Here is a 17,340-nt window from a genome sequence, read left to right on the forward strand (position 1 = left end):
AAATCAATAAAGTTGATTTATTTAATCAAAAAAAAAAGTTATAAAAGTTTAAATCACCCCCCTTTTGCCATATCTATTATTAAAAAAAATCTAAATCATTATAAATAAAAATATGTATTTGGTATCGCCGCGTCCATAAAACTCCGATCTATCAAAGTAGTGCATTATTTTTCCCGCACGGTAAACGGCGTCCGAAAAAAATAAAAATAAAGAACGCCAGAAATTTTTTTAGTTACCCTGTCTCCCAGAAAAAATGCAATAAAAAGCGATCAAAAAGTCGTATGTTTTCTGAATTCGTACTATCAGAAACTACAGGACATCCGCAATCAATGAGCCCTCACTGAACTACGTCGACGGAAAAATAAAAAGGTTATTGCGCGCACAAAATGACGGCAGAAAATAATTGAAAAAAATTAAATGTCTTTGAAAAGAGTAGTATAGTAAAAAAAAAAAAACATACAAGTTTGGTATCGTAGCAATCGTACTAACCCATAGAATAAAGTTATCATGTCGCTTTTGTTGCAGTTTGTGCGCCGTAGAAACAAGACGCACTGAAAGATGACGGAGTGTCATTTTTTTTTTCATTTTATTCCACGTAGAATTTTTTTAAAAGTTTTTCAGTACATTATATGGTACACTAAATGGCACCAATGAAAAATACAACTCATCCCGCAGAAAACAAGCCCTCATACAGCTACGTCGCTGGATAAATAAAGGAGTTCTGATTTTGTTTTTTTGAAGAGGGGAAGAAAAACGAAAATGGAAAAAGAAAAAGGGGCCGCGTCATTAAGGGGTTAAACATATACACATACACATATACACACAGACTCACAATGTATAATATATTACATATTATACACACTTAAATATTGCAGCTATTGTCAGCCAAATTATACGCATTCAAGGTGCATGAAATAGAGTGAAATGTGTTTTGCGGCATGGGTTAAGGGTGTAACGTAGGAGGATGGGCCTGGATTGCTGATGCTGTGGAAAAGAAGTGAACTCCACTCCATCCATGCTGAAAGTCGGGTTGACTTATGAGCCTAATTATAAGGCAACTGAGAATGCTCAATAACAGAAGGTGTACCTCTCAGAAAGGTCTCTCAACTTGGGAAAAGACCGGCTATTGCCAAAGGCCTCTGGGATCCCCTGTACTATAAAAACCAAATATGTTGTTTGAGGTGTTGGGGGGAGGAGGCCTACACTCCATTAGAGAGGAACTGTGATGATACTGTTTAGCTAGAGGCTAGATGGACAGGAGTGGATTTAATGTTTTTGCACTGTGATTGCGTGAAGTATTTTGCGGTGAACAAAAAGCTCTAAAGTTGGCTGAAGCCAGATCAAAGAAAATCCCAGTATTGTGTTGATGTTGGTTTCTGTGTTCGTGCCAACCATCTCACCCAGGAGATGGCAATCCTGGCAAGCTGATAATCCTTAATTAAGCTTGTTGCAATATTTTTATATATATATATATATATATATATATATATATATATATATATATATATATATATATATATATATAACACACACACACATATATATATACACACACATACACATACACACACATAGTATCATAGTATGCAAGGAAGAAAAAAATCACATACAGGAAATAGATTTTAATCAACAAATCCTCCAGCAGGCAATGCAGCTTGTATTGTCTTAAACAACTTACCAGAGTCAATTCTATTTTTGCGGTACTTCTTATCTTTGGATTCAGTTGAAACTTTCTCATCCAAACTTGAAGAACTCAATTCAGAGTCACTTTCACTGTCACTGGAAGTCACTGAAAAACAAGACAGCACTTCATTGTTCCACTTACACTAGTCACAAATCTGACAGTTCTGCAACAAACAGCTATGATTAGCACAGTCCTGGAAATGTTATTGCCTGTGTTTGCACCTGAGCAGTGAAGATGCCACTTCAGCTTTTAATTCTTTTTCCACTAACAACTTTTACTACACATTCATCAATAAGAGAAACACAATGCATACCTCCCAACTTTTTTGATAGTCAAAGAGGGACACTTATGGTTCATTGTGTGACAGATCCATTTTTCCATCCATATCTATACATGAAAATGCTTTTAATTAAAATATTAGCAGAAAAATTATCAGAATACAGCAATTTTTACCATCCAAATTGCACCATGTGATGGAATAATATGCAAATCGGGGTCTTCGATACAGTTACAGTTGGAAAATATGCAGATAATCCACAGCAAAATACAAAACAAATCCGCAACTGTAGTCACAGATTTCTTTTACCAACAGAAATGCTGTAGATCCTCCACCTGTCTATTTCGCCCCATATGAACATACCCTTAGGGTATGTTCACATGGCAGGGTTCACTGCAGGAGTTTCTGGGTGAATTCTACCTCAAAGAATACATCAAAATCCATGTCTCATTGTTGTGTTTTTTGGCACGGATCCATGCAGAATTTGCCACGTGAATGGGTAAAAGCCATGTATAGAATTCCAGTGTGGAATTGACGTGGAAACTAAAAGATAGTGACATATCAATTCTTTTTAGTTTTTGCGTCAGTATTCCAGATGCATGTTTTTCCCATTGACAGAGAAAACTGTGAGTGCGGATCTGAGTCAAAAACCATGGCAGAAAGCTGCAGATTTTTACACTTTTAGGTGGAATTTCCATGGCGAATTCTGCTGTGTGAACATACCCTTAGTGTGAAATTACACGTGGCAGATTTGTTGTAAAAATTTCTGCAGCTGTTCCACTCATCTGATTTGCTCTTTTAGACAACCATGCACTTGTTGCAGAACAAGCCCCTTCAAATAAGTGCAACTGGTCTCCAGCTACAGTCATTTCAGCAAAAAATCGACCATACATAATTTACGGTCCTACGAGGTGCAAATGCTGTGTTTTTCCACATGGAAAATCCACAACATCCAGGGTATGTTCAGATGACAGAAGCTTCACAGGATTTTCCACCTTAATTCCGCCTCTAAAAATTGCATCATAATTTGCGGCTTTCTTCCACTGTTTTTGGCATGGATCTGCACATGGAATATCCTCTGTCAAAATGCAAAATCCGTGTGAGGAATCCTAGGGCTTAAAATCGCGTTCCCACATCATGTCACTTCTTCATGTGGAAACGCTCGGTTCTGTGTTGGAATTCCACATTTGGATTCTGCCCATTGACAGGGCAAATTCATGTGCACCAAAAACGGTAGCAGAATGCTACAGATTTTCACGCAGTGGCCCAATTTGGTAGTGCAGCTGTCTTTGATTCACTCGAATGAGGAAAAGCTGGCACTATCAAACCAAGCCACTGTGCTATGGACAGCTGTTTTACAGTTTCAGCAGTGCACAGCTGGCATTGGTGTCAGTTCCTGAAGTACGTTCACCAAAACTTTTCTTCTCGAAAACCCCTTTAAGGTTGCGTTCACCACAGCATTTCTGCAACATGTGAACACACCTTAAACCACGATGTATTGGCATTAGGCTAGTTTATCTCACTTTTACAATGTCACTGGACATTATAATCAGTTTAATATTTTCTAGAGAAACTTTCCAAGATCGCCCATAGCTATATACTAATCGGAAATGTGTGCAATCAATCATCCTATGCATACACCAGTTTGCACAGTTTACACAGAGAACTGAAGGACCTAAGAACGGCTCCCGATGCAGTCACTGATTAGCAGGATGACCTTTTCAGTTACAATTTACTGAGCAAGGTTAGATTGAAAATTTACATATACAGAGTGCAACTACTAAAATCATTTGCCACCCTGTGCTCATAATTGTGGCTGTCTGCATGAAGATTTCTCAGTGGTAAAGCTCACCCAATCGACCTAAGCCTGGCAGTGAGCAATGTAATATTCAACCTCACTTTATTGCTTAATGTAGTGCGAGACTGCATTAACCTTTAGCATAGCTCAGCATATACTACCAGTCAAAAGTTTTCGAACGCCTCCATTTTTTCAGTTATTTTTTACATTAACGCAGTTCAACTCCAGCAAATAATATTAAATGTTTCAAATGTTTAAAAGTAAATTAAAAACATAAAAAGATTATGACATTTTAACCAAAAATGCAACAATAGTGTGAATTTATGATTTTAACCAATGCGCTATTTTGAGGGAACACATCAAGGACAGCAGATTATGGCTTGAAATTAGATGCAAACTATTCCTACAGGTGTCTCAGCTTTTGTGGATTACATTCAAACCCTCTCATTCTATGGAACCAGTGCATTAAAACATACTAGGAAAACTTTTCAATCTGAGGACTAATTGATACAGATTTTGGTTTTCATATTTACTTTTCCAAGGTCTAATTTTCTCTCTAAGAATGCTGGACCAAGCGACTCAGCGTAGTAAGTCAAAAGATGAAAGAAAAAAAATTGTGATTTTTCTGGTCTTTCTAAAATACATTTTTTTCAATAAGATCTCCATTGAGGGATTAAATAGGTCTGTTATAAAATGCTGTATAAAAGTATACAAAAATCTGTATATAAACAATTCAGACATATATTAGCTATCCTACATATTGGATCCTACACCAAAGCTACCCATAGCTCCCTGAATATTTGTTCAGCAGTCAGCTCCGAAAGAAGTGATGGTTTATCACTATATGTGGCGTACACTGCATATATATCATGCAGTGCCTGTAAGAGGAAAATCTCACTGTTAGGGTGCATTCAGACGACCGTATATCAGCCGGGTTTTCACGCCCAGCCGATATACGGCGTCTCTCTCTGCAGGGGGAGGAGGCTGGAAGAGTCGGGAGCAGTGCTCTGAGCTCCCGCCCCCTCTCTGCCTCCTCTCCACCCCCTCTCCACTATTTGCAATGAGAGAAGGCAGGACGGGGGCGGGGTTAAGTTTCGGGAATTAGCTCCTAAGGGTGCATAGTCTGTACTATAGACGGTAAAAGTAACAATTTACTGCTATTTCTACATACCACCTAATCAATAAACTTTTCACTTATTTGTTTTTAATAGAAAAGGAGCAAATATTTTTTCTTAACCCTTTCTGACACAATAATGCACATTTACGTCATAAGAACTATGTAGTTTGTGCAAAATTACATAAATGTATGTCATATTGATCACACACAGAAGCTGTGCTTAAGCAATCAGCATGGAAGCTAGGCAGTGATTGACAACTGGATCTCCTTCTGCAAAGGCTGTTTAGCCCCTTAGTTGCAATAGTAAATAGCAACTGTGGCATCAAAGTGGTTGACAGAGAGGGAACTCTTTCTGTACACCATCACCCCCCCCCCCCCCCTCCCATTCCTCAATACGATTGTGGGGTGTAAATGGGCTGCTGTGGCGACTGGAGACTTAAAAATGGCCTTCAGATTTGTCATCTTTGGAAGCCTATGAGGCACTACCAGATACAGGGTGTTTATAGGGTGCTAGTCAGTGTAGAACTGACAGATATAATACTCTGCAATAAAGAATTCCTGTAGTGTATTATAAAAGCAATCAAGAGATTTGATGCTTAAGTACCCCTAGTGGGACTAAAAAATGAAAATTAAAGAAATGTAAAAATAGCTTTAGAAAAATAAAATTTTCAAGTAAAATAATGTATTTTCCCCTCAAATGAGAAATAAACTATGTATAATTCTGCTGCATCTGTGATAAACTGAACTCTAAAATTATTTTATTTTCCCTAGTGAATATCACAAAATAAAAAGTAGAGCTAGAATTGCTGTTTTAGGTCACCCAGCCTTCCCAAAAAACAGAATCAAACGCAATGCTCGTATGTGCCCCAAAACAGTACCAATAAAAAAGTTAATTCATTCTACAAAAAATAAGCTCTCACACACTTCTATCGACAGAAAACAGTGGTATAGTTCTCCAAACAAGGTGCACAAACAGAAGGTTTTTTTAAAGCTTTTATTGGATAAAAGTAGTAAAACATAAAAAAGGTACAGATGTAGCAATGAGTACTGTAATGACTGGTACTCTACTTTAATAGCACAGGTGCTAGTAGTACCTCGTAGTCACTTTGAATGGCCAGCTCCACCATGTAACTAGTGCAGGTGCGCCGTGTTATCGCTGTAGTGTGCTACAGCAATATGTCTTACTACAGCTACAGCTGTACATAAATTTGGTATGCTAATCGCTAACATTTCATATATACTGCACGGTCATTGCTGTAAAAATGAAACACAAAAAAAGTACAAGTGAATTGCAGTTTTCCCCCATTTCCGCACCCAAAAATGAATATATTTTTAATTTTATTATATGCAGCCCAAAATAGTGCCGTTTTAAAGCACAAATCATCCTATAGAAAAAGTAGTCTGAATCTGGCTATGTTGGGTGAACAATTCAAATATGGTTCTTAGGAGCACATTGATTGCCCAAAACCCTATTTCATAATTTGTTAGTCCTCACAGCTGAATACACACAAAACAGACAGGGGAATGAACAAGTCCTGTTTAAGCCCTTCAAGACCAGAGGTTTTAGTTTTTTTGTTCCCGCCTTCCAAGAGTGGGGTGATGTAGTACACCCCAAATTATCACACATTGGCTCAGAGATTGGCACGGTTGCCTTGCTTTCTTGGTCCTGAATTCATATCAACACCAAGGGCACATCTGCATGGAGGTAGTATGTTTATGTGAGTTTTCTCTGGGTACTTCCATTTTTTCCCACATTTAAAAAAAATGCTAATAGGCTAATTCGAAATTTACATTGTGAGCCCAAATGGGAACAGAGGCTAAAGTAAGTGATGATAGTTCATTGTAACCTCCTTTCTGGTGTTTTTCACATGAATTATTATGTAATTCAAAGATACAGATATGATCTTTTTTAAATACAGACACTAGGCATGAGGTCATTTCCCATAAGGCTTCTCTATAGATAAATAAAGTGACAAAAAAAGCCACCAGAAATATCGGCTGTAAAAAATGCATGAAATTCATGAAACTTTTAGTTCAGTGTTATGAGATCGGGTAGCATCTTGTACAGCACATGGGAAGGTACAACCTAGTTTTCCTGGTCAGTAAAGAAAGGCGAGATGGAAAAAACTATGTATATAGCTCCAGAACTACTCTTAAAAAAATGCATCTTTATTATATGTCCATAGAAATGTAAAAACACTGACATATGCCAACAGAGCCCTACTTGTTTCAGCAAAAAACTAAGCCTTAGGCTGGGTTCACACAGAGCGGATTTGCCGTGGTTTTACCGCGTGGAAGTTCGCCGTGGCAAATCCGCCCGCGGCCGCTAATCTCGGGATTAGCCAGCCATGTGGACGAGATTTCTCAGAAATCTCGTCCACACGGGACGGCCAATCCGCTGCGGTAAGTCCGGCTGAAACCGCGGCTGCCGCAGCCGCGGTTTCGAGAGATGCAGCATGTCTATTTACTTTTTTGTTTATTTTCGTCGTGGCCACGCTCTCCTCTATGGGAGCGCCGGCCGCAACGGAAAAGCGAGCGGCCGGGCCGCTTCAAAGCCGCCGCGGCTTTTTCCGCAGCGGTTCTCCCGGCAGAAATCTCGCGGTTTTTGCTGCGGCCAAACTGCGACATTTCCGACAGGAATACGCCCTGTGTAAACCCAGCCTTAGGGCTTCTTCACACCACAGTGTTTGCGCAGGTATTTGCGCACGCAGAGAATAGAACCCATTCTCATAAATGTGTTTTGTACAGCAAAAATTCCATATTCCATGGAAGGTGCTAAAATGTGCAAGGGCGCGAAACACAGGGTAAATAACCCATCTGGAGCTCATTAGGCATTAGCTAGCCATGAAATCCATGGAAAGAGTGTGTCTAGTTATTAAAATCCATGGAAAGGGTGTGTCACACATATGTGCACAAAAAGCACAGTACTGTGCGCAGACATGCGCGCAACACATAGATTAAGTACCTCTTCAAACCTTGCCCATGTGCAATTTTGCTGTGCTGAGTGTTTTTCCGCATAGCCTTGTGTAAAGCCGCCCTTAATCACATCACATAGTCTGTAGATGATGCAAATAATTTAAAGCATGACCACTCCTACTAATCAAATAATGAGCACTTTAAATAAATCAAAAACAATAAAAAAAGAACAATACAAAAACATTAGTATGTAAATATAAGATCAGATCTAAGATTAAGGCCTCCAGCACACGGGCAGATTTGCACTGCGAAATCCGGATCAGTATTCCGCAGCAAATCCAGCCCATAGCATGCTATGGCAAAACTCGATTTCCTGTCCACAAGCGATTTTCCACTCACTGCTGCAACTTTGTGTGGGATACACACGGCCAGCTTCCATTGAAGTTAATGGAAGCCGTCCGTCTCGTGGCACTTATGCAATGAGAGCTGCAGAAGTGTCGCTGGGTATGCGTCACTGCAGAAAGCCGGCGCATGCTGCAAATCCGCAGCGCTCGCAGAAGACGCCGGACAGGTATGCATGGGTCATTGGCCGCGCACCGTGTCGAACTCTGCTGCGGAAATCCCACATGTGGGGTCCGACCTGTCTGTGTGCAGGAGGCCTAAGACCATGTGGAAATCTGTTTTATATGGCATAATTCAATAAAACGAATCTCCACCTCTTGCTGGGCAGGAACACGATTTTAATGCCAGTGACTTTTAATGAGGATACATTGAAGTTCCATGAAATGTCTGCATACTGCAGACATGGAACGTCTGAGGAGGGATTAGAGCCAGACGTATGCTCAGCAATCTGTAGTTTTAATTTACAGGATCTACATCCAACGTATTGCTTGCAACAGATAGTGCATTCAATAACATAAGTACGATTTATAGAGGAATATAAAAAGTCTGGGATGTTGTAGAGGAAGAAAATGTTTTGGTTTGTTTTAGTAAAGAGCACAGACCACATTTTGATTGGTCACATCTGAAACAACCTGTAGGGCTGAGACAATTTTGAGATGTCAAAGTAATATTGTTATGTAAACTAGGAGCTCTCATGCTGTCTACTGCACGCGTTTTCTTGGCGACAAATTTGATACCTGGATAAAGAAGTTGGGCGAAGGAATCATCCTGCATAAGAATAGGTAGATGTTTTTTTTAGAAGAAGAGATTCTGAGGATGGGATATCAATTTTTAAGATTGATAATCCATTTAAAGACATACACACACACAGGAAGTTGCCTAGTACCACCACCAGGGTCAAAGTGGCAGCACCCAACACCAAGGACTGTCGCATCAGTGAAGACTAGGAGGTACATTAACACATGTACACGTGAATAAGGCTTTATTCTTCCCCAGTTAATTTGCACGACTGAACTAATTGTTTTCCCAAGACTTTAATATCAACTCAATACGGATACATACTTGGAAGAAGTGGCAAATGCAATGATTTCAGTATACTATATCAACCATCAAACAAGCAAAAACTTGACTAGGTCTCCTGGTAGGATTAATGTATATATTGAACACAAACTTCTTTTCATATTCAGCACTGAGTATTTTATCATGTAGATTAATAAACCCTTCGTTATTCAAATGAAGGAAATGAGATGGAAACGGTCACAGCACAGGGAAAACTCTACTGTATTACAGGGAATTAAAAACATAGTAATTATGAACTAGTAAATCATCCATCTCAAATGTGTAGAGAAGAAGCAGAGCAGGACTTCATTTATTTTAATAAATAGTTTCAAATATGAAGGCTATAAAATGATACATTAATCAATGTCACAAACTAGTGCAGGTACAGCACTTTGTACTTAAAGGGGTTGTCAGACTTTAAAAAAAGTAAAAAGCTGCCTATGCAATAAAATAACAAAAGAAGCCATATTCACCTCTCTTCTCCCGCCCAGGAAACAGTGCACCATGATGCAGGTCTGACAGCGGACGTCAAGTGACCATTGCAGCAGATCAGAGGTCCCAGCATCACTGCCCGCTCTCTTGAAATCAGTGCTCACATCCTAGACACCATGATGCCAGGAGCTAGGAACATTTTTGGTTCCCTAACTTTTCAGGTGACTTTTATGGTGTATTTATATGAGCAATGACACTATTTCTAGCCATTATGTGATTTGTATATGGCATTGTTCACGTGCTTATCACCTCAGCAAAAAGAGGAGCTGGTTTTCAGTTGTCCCTGAGTTGGTAGCTGGAGACTACTGTTATGGTGTCTCTTGACATTGTGCAGAGAGGAATATCTTCTTCAGTATCGCTCTGTGGCACAACCTCATAATTAAAAGTATCATGCAGGACACTGTTGCAGTACCGAGCAGTGAAGATGTGATTTCAGCAGATTTCAGACAGTAAATACCAGTTAGTTGCTGCGGTATCTGCATATGTCTCTCTTCCCCCATTCTCTCCATAGACTTCTATGGGCAGCATGAATGTCCAATTTGCTGTTCTCTATCTTATCTTTTTTTACTAGAGGCAGACAACAAATTAGAAGGGAGGAAGTGGCCAGCCCTTTGTGATTTTTCAGCACAAAAATGTCATTTAAGCGAAATAAAATTATGTGAATTTTGCTAGCTATCACATTGGCTATCATATAAACACAAGTTATTTGAAAAATAAGTGATCATTTAACCCCTAACTGTCCAAGCATATGTTTTTACAGTGGTCACTAAGCGACCTTAGGCAAGGATACTGCAATAACAAGGTGGCCTAGTCTAAGGCATGGCCCAGAAGTGCCATTCCGGGAAGAGCCAAGGTTCAGCTGTCTACTGACAGCTGGTCTCCTGCTCTAATGGCCAGATGTGGAGAAACCTCCAATCCCACCCATTTACATGACATAATCAATAGCAATCATGCCATTTAAGAGATAAACAGGGGGAGGGAGGTCTCCCTGTCACCCATGAGCACCATGCAATGTAAACGCAAGATGTCAATGGGTTCCCATGGCAACCGGAGGCTTGTTAAAGGCCTCATAGTCTGCCATGACAGCCAGCCTATCAGCGCTTGCCTCTAACCGTATCTGATAGGAGATCTGTCAAAAGTATGCTTCACTGCACTCTGTAAGTAGTGCAGTGCAATGCAATGTAGTATACTAGCAATCAAACAATCGCATCTTCAAGTCCCCCTTGAGGGAGCAAAATAAATGTGAAAATAGTTTAATTAAAAAAAAAAAAGTTTTCCCCTACAAACCCCCCCTACTATAAAAAGAAATATATTAGGTATTGCAGCATTCACAATGATCTGTACTATAAAATGTGTACACAATGTTCTCTGTAAACAGTTGTCAAATACACTAGTCACATATATTTTACTGTTATATATTAGAAATATATTGCTTCCAGTATATTGAGACTTTTCTGTCTACAAAAACCCCCTTTCACTTGCAGATGGGTTCAGCACAGTGGTGAATAGTAACACATAATAGATCCCTGAGCCCAGTGCTGCAACAGATATTACTGTCCCTATTAGTGGGAAAGTATTAGACTTGATCTCATTAGTAAGAATACACTAAACTTTAGTGGCAGGCTTTATCATAATAGCTCAAAGAGCTGTATTTCAGGCTGCCGCACAATTTTCCCCTCGCACCAGCTCATTTTCAGTGGCATCATCTTTTATTGCATTTTTGATTCATTTAGGTTGTCAAGCTTGAACACTAGCATTTTACCATGTACCTGAGTATATCAGAAATCACAGTTCTAATCTGGTTTAACAAATCTGGCTGAGTAAAGAACGTCATCCATTTGCTATCAGTGAATGAAATTACATTACAAATGAGAATAATATATCATTGCCAGAAAATTTAACATACAAGCCGCAAAGAGACAGCCTGCTCTGTAAAGCGCTTTTCATTACTTCCTGCACCCGTCTACTCCCAGCATCCATCCACTGACTCGGTTAATTGCGCTTGCCATTTCTTTTATCACACGCTGACTCCTATATTTTCTTTCTCCTGCAACGTCATAATTTTCTAAGATCTACTGTTGAAACCAGCGCTGTGTAAGCTGTGGGTGGTCTATAGGCTATACTTCAGTAACGTGACATGTAAGCTTTGGAATTATGGCATTAACAATGAAGGCCTAAAACTTATCTGATGAGGATGGAAAGTTTCTTTTCTTGATTTACTGTACTTATATAGTACATTTACTGAAATAGGAAACTAAAAATTGTTAGCTTTAATCATTTAGGTGACATGGGAAAGAGCAATAGGGAGAAATCTGTCAAACAGCAGCAGATGGGCAGGATAGCCTATAGCTCATGAGTATTCCAGACTCAAGTATACACTGCAACTGATCAGATGCAAGTTTACCCAAATTACAGTATATTTTCACATGAGTGACACTTGACTGAAATAAGCATGCCAGTCCATATTCAAGTCTGCCCTGAGAGACAGCACCTTGAAGAATGAAAAATTGTCTTCAAAACTTCTGTAACAAGAAAGCTTTGGAATGGATTTCATTGGTCAAACATTCACACAATGGATACTGTATGTTACCATGGTGGACTTTGGTCTGTGGAACCTCAGTAGATAAACCTGATACAATTAAATTTCCCCATACAAATTAAATTAAAGATGGTCATAATAAGTGCTTTAGTGATATGAAAGGAACTTGTCATCAATTTTAAGCACTATAAATTGGTGCTCATAGTTTAGTTATTGTGCTTATAGTTTATAATGGTATCTAGAGTTTAGTGGTATTATTGTATCTTGACACCACCGGAAGCTAGGGGTTTGACAGGGCTGGCATGCAGGAACGCCCCTGTCACATTCCTAGCTCCCGATAGGCAGACTTTTCAAAGGTCCTAGCAGCACAGTGTGTATTAGTTGTAAAGACTTCCATGTTACATCTGTAACATGGAAGTCTTTACAACTGATAATGTAAGCCTAACAGGAAAAACAACCCTGACGCTAACCGTCCACAGCAGCCAACAATCTAAACAGAGGAAGCAGCAGTACATTTTGCTGTGCCGTGTATTCGCTGCCGCCGGCGCGCAGGAGACCAGGGAGAGAGTCAGCAAGGATCAGAAGCAGCATCAGCGAAGGGCTGCTGAAGACAGTGCAGCAGCGGCAATCGGGAGGAGGAGCTGGGACAGCAGATTTTAAGTGGCCTCGTAGCGAACATCAGGAGCAACAGCAGCGAAGGGCCGGTGAGAAAACAGCAGGATCGGGGAGCACAGCGCCGGGGACTAAATCACAGGAGCAGGGTGCAGAGTGACGGCCACTAAACAGCAGCAACGGGGGGCACACTTAACGGCCAGGGAGTCGGGATGGGAGAATTATACTGGCCTGCCGGAACCTGCAGCCGAGCCTTCTCTTCAGCCAATGACGTTGAGGGGGCGTCACTGGCTTGTCACTCTTGTCTCTACCAGGACTTCCTGGTGGCGTCAGGATACAATAATATTGAGTTTAGTTGACATGGAATCCGGGGAGCCTATTTTCATGCTCACCCAGTTCCTCCATTCCTGCAGTGTCTCCCAGCAAAGTCAGTACGCAGAGCAAGCGTGACTCTTTTCAGACTTATGTGCATCCAAAATCACATAAAGATGAATGGGAAGTGCGTACACAGCCTTCTGAAAAGTTATGCTTGCTGTGTGCACTGACTTTCCTGGGGGACACTGCAGGAAAGGGGGACCAGGTGAATATGAAAATAGGCTTCCCTGACTCAATGTCACCTAAAATATAAGCCCCTTAACTTAGTTTATGATGTTTATAATTGATGACAGGTTCCCTTTAAAGAGTGTCTAATTTTTCAGACAGCTTATGCTCATCTAATTACCTGTGTAAGGCCGCCTGCAGACCCGACCCGAGCGCCTGCAGAGAGCAGCGCGCACTCACCCGCGGCTGTTTGATGTGCCAGCTTGCCGGGCAGCCAGCGCATGCGCAGACTGGAGCCGGTGGCGGGAGAGTGACATACAGAAATAGGACATGCCATGGTTTGTTTGCAGCGCGAGATTTCGCACGGCCAAACCGCGGCCGTCTGCATAGGATTGCGTTTGTTAACGCAATCCTATGCAGGCTTCCAGCGGCGGAAATTCTGCGGGAAATCCCACTGCGGAATTTCCGCTCGCGTGCAGGCGGCTATGTCTCATCAAGCTTGTACCATACATTCATTAGCAATTTTTTGTTTAAGCACTGTAAATGCAGCCTCCACTGCTTGTCGTCAGGCATTTTGCTTCTTAGCAAATAGGATGTTAGATCATCTAAGCTGTGGGGGGTGGGCTATCTTCACAAATTCAGCTTTCCTGCACTCACACAGCTCTCAGATCTGCAGTCAGTGTGTACAGTCTCTGCTTCTCCTGATGTTATAGTTACATAACTTGGCATCCAATTATCTTCATGTTATAAGCATTGCATGTCTCCAGTTAGCCATGGACAAAGCGGTAATTCTAATTCATGTATATTATTTGCTTTAGTAGGAATTGTGTGTTTGTATGGTCACAGCACATAGAGCATATCACAATCAAGTTCCCCATGGGGACTAAAAAAGGTTTAAAAAAAACAAAACCTTGATTAAACGTAAGTATTAAAAAATTATGCTTCTTTGATAACCGCCAGAAAAAGAAAAAACTGAATAGAAAATGATCAAAAATATTGTGCGCACTCCAAAATAGTACTAATAAAAACTATAGATCACCCTGCAAAAACCAAGCCCTCAAACAGCCCTTTAGATGAAAAAAAGAATGCAAAAAGTTATGGATCTCAGAATATGCAAGAAAAGTAATTTTGTTGTTTAACATTTATCTTTTTAAAGTGGTACAACCAAAAAAGTACTATAAATTTGCTACTGCTGTATTCACGCTGACCCATAGAATAATAACATCATTTTTATCATATTGTGAAGAACAAAACGTCCCCAAAAAATTAGCATGTATTTTACTTTCATTTCACCTCACTTAAATATTATTTAAAGTTTTTTAATACATTATATGGTACAGAGGTAGCAAGTGTAAGCATGAGAGCTGGCATGCTAGAATGCTGAACTTGTCCCACTAGGAGAGTTGCTGCATGTCATCACGTAACACGGTCCCTGGTTTGGCTGTAATTCATGTTACGGCCATTAGATGGCAGTGTTTCTACATGTGATAATGTGTTACCACGGTCCATTGACATTTACTTGGTGGGTATTGATAAAGCCTCTTGTACTAGGTTATGTATAGCCCAGTGGTAATTTCCCTGCCCATTGTGCTGAACAGCTGAGTATGATTCCTGGTTGGGGATGGAAATATCTATAAATATTCTCATTAATATGCATTAAATAATAGACATGTAATCTACTGTGTTTCTAGCAAATTCTTGGTAAAGAGGTGTAAGGTTAAATTCCAGGCCCCAATGCAAAACCTGTAACAGGGCCCCCAACTGTAATGCTTTATTCATAGTACTGGGCTCCCTATATGCAGAAGAGAGGCCTTATGGGCAACCGCATCTCCCATAGTAATACCTCTGCTTGGTAGTACAGTGGTAGATTGCCTATCATGTTTGAGTTCTGAGTTTAGTTCCCAGCTGATGTTTGTGTATTCTTATGGCCAACATACACTAATTGCATGTGATAAGTAAAAATTATGCTAGATAGATCATCTGACTACTATGTTAAAAGTTAAGATTCGATTCCAGTCACAAACTGGATGTATTTTTTTGTTTATATTGGTTTTTTATGGATTATGATTGTAACAATTTTTTTCATTGCTTTATGGGATATAATTAGCATGCAATATGTTTAGAATATGGGATTATACCAGTTGGCTTATTTTTATATCCCCCTATTGCCAAATTATAACATCCTTTGTTATATAACTGTTCTATGGTTGATTCAGATTCTATTAAGGTGCATTTACATATGGTGAATTTGATGCAAATATTCCACAGCAGATAATCCATACCAATCTCCACAGCAAAATCTGCACAGTTGTGTGGATTGTGTCACAGATCTGCAGCAGAATTCATCCTCTCAATTCAATTTGAATGGCATAGATTTTGATTCGGATTTTCTGCTGCAAAAATCCCATACAAAATTCGTCATGTGAAAGCGCCCTTACACAATTTATTTATACAGTCATGACAAAAATTAAGTACACCCTCTTTGAACTACATCGTTTAATGTACCAAGACTAGAGATGAGCGAGCACCAAAATGCTCGGGTGCTCGTTACTCGGGACGAAATTTTCGCAATGCTCGAGGGTTCGTTTCGAATAACGAACCCCATTGAAGTCAATGGGCGACCCGAGCATTTATGTATATCGCCGATGCTCGCTAAGGTTTCCATTTGTGAAAATCTGGGCAATTCAAGAAAGTGATGGGAACGACACAGCAACGGATAGGGCAAGCGAGGGGATACATGTTGGGCTGCATCTCAAGTTCCCAGGTCCCACTATTAAGCCACAATAGCGGCAAGAGTGCCCCCCCTCCCAACAATTTTTACTTCTGAAAAGCCCTCATTAGCAATGCATACCTTAGCTAAGCACCACACTACCTCCAGCAAAGCACAATCACTGCTTGCATGACACTCCGCTGTCACTTCTCCTGGGTTACATGCTGCCCAACCCCCCCCCCCCCCCCCCGCACGACCCAGTGTCCACAGCGCACACCATAGTGTCCCCGCGCAGCCTTCAGCTGCCCTCATGCCACACCACCCTCATGTCTATTTATAAGTGCGTCTGCCATGAGGAGGAACAGCAGGCACACACTGCAAAGGGTTGGCACGGCTAGGCAGCCACCCTCTTTAAAAGGGGCGGGGCGATAGCCCACAATGCTGTACAGAAGCAATGAGAAATATAATCCTGTGCCACCGCCATCAGGAGCTGCACACGTGGGCATAGCAATGGGGAACCTATGTGCCACACACTATTCATTCTGTCAAGGTGTCTGCATGCCCCAGTCAGACCGCGGTTTTTTATAGTCACAGGCAGGTACAACTCCGCAATGGGAATTCCGTGTGCACCCACAGCATGGGTGGCTCCCTGGAACCCACCGGCTGTACATAAATGTATCCCATTGCAGTGCCCTGGACAGCAGAGCAAACGTCAGATTAAATGCAGGTGGGCTTCGGCCCACACTGCATACCCCAACCTGACCGGGGTTTTTAATTCATAGACACAGGCAGGTACAACTCCTTATTGTGAAGTCCCTGTGGACCGACAGCATGGGTGGGTGCCAGGAAGCCACCGGCGGTACATAAATATATCCCATTGCATTGCCCATCACAGCTGAGGTAATGTCATGTTTAATGCAGGTGGGCTTCGGCCCACACTGCATGCCCCAGTCAGACTGGGGTTCTTTAGAAGTGGACACATGCAGTTACAATTCCGTGTGGACCGACAGCATGGGTGGGTGCCAGGAAGCCACCGGCGGTACATAAATATATCCCATTGCAGTGCCCAGCACAGCTGATGTAACGTCAGCTTTAATGCAGGTGGGCAAAACATTTATTGGATTACACTGTAGGCGAGGGCCCCAAAAAATTGGTGTACCAACAGTACTAATGTACGTCAGAAAAATTGCCCAT

At 41.0% G+C, this 17,340-nt stretch overlaps 1 protein-coding gene across 2 annotated transcripts in view; it reads right to left on the bottom strand.

Annotated features, from left to right (window-relative positions):
• The window catches only part of RPH3AL (rabphilin 3A like (without C2 domains)), a 321,117-nt gene that overhangs the window by 39,951 nt on the left and 263,826 nt on the right, over positions 1-17,340 (bottom strand). For both annotated transcript variants that reach the window (XM_066575908.1, XM_066575900.1), the window contains exon 7: positions 1,679-1,789. In XM_066575908.1, coding sequence (XP_066432005.1) covers positions 1,679-1,789 — 111 coding nt within the window. The remainder of the gene's footprint in view (positions 1-1,678; positions 1,790-17,340) is intronic.

This window comes from Eleutherodactylus coqui, chromosome 1 (genome assembly GCF_035609145.1).
Source record: "Eleutherodactylus coqui strain aEleCoq1 chromosome 1, aEleCoq1.hap1, whole genome shotgun sequence".
In the NCBI taxonomy this organism is placed as follows: Eukaryota; Metazoa; Chordata; class Amphibia; order Anura; family Eleutherodactylidae; genus Eleutherodactylus; species Eleutherodactylus coqui.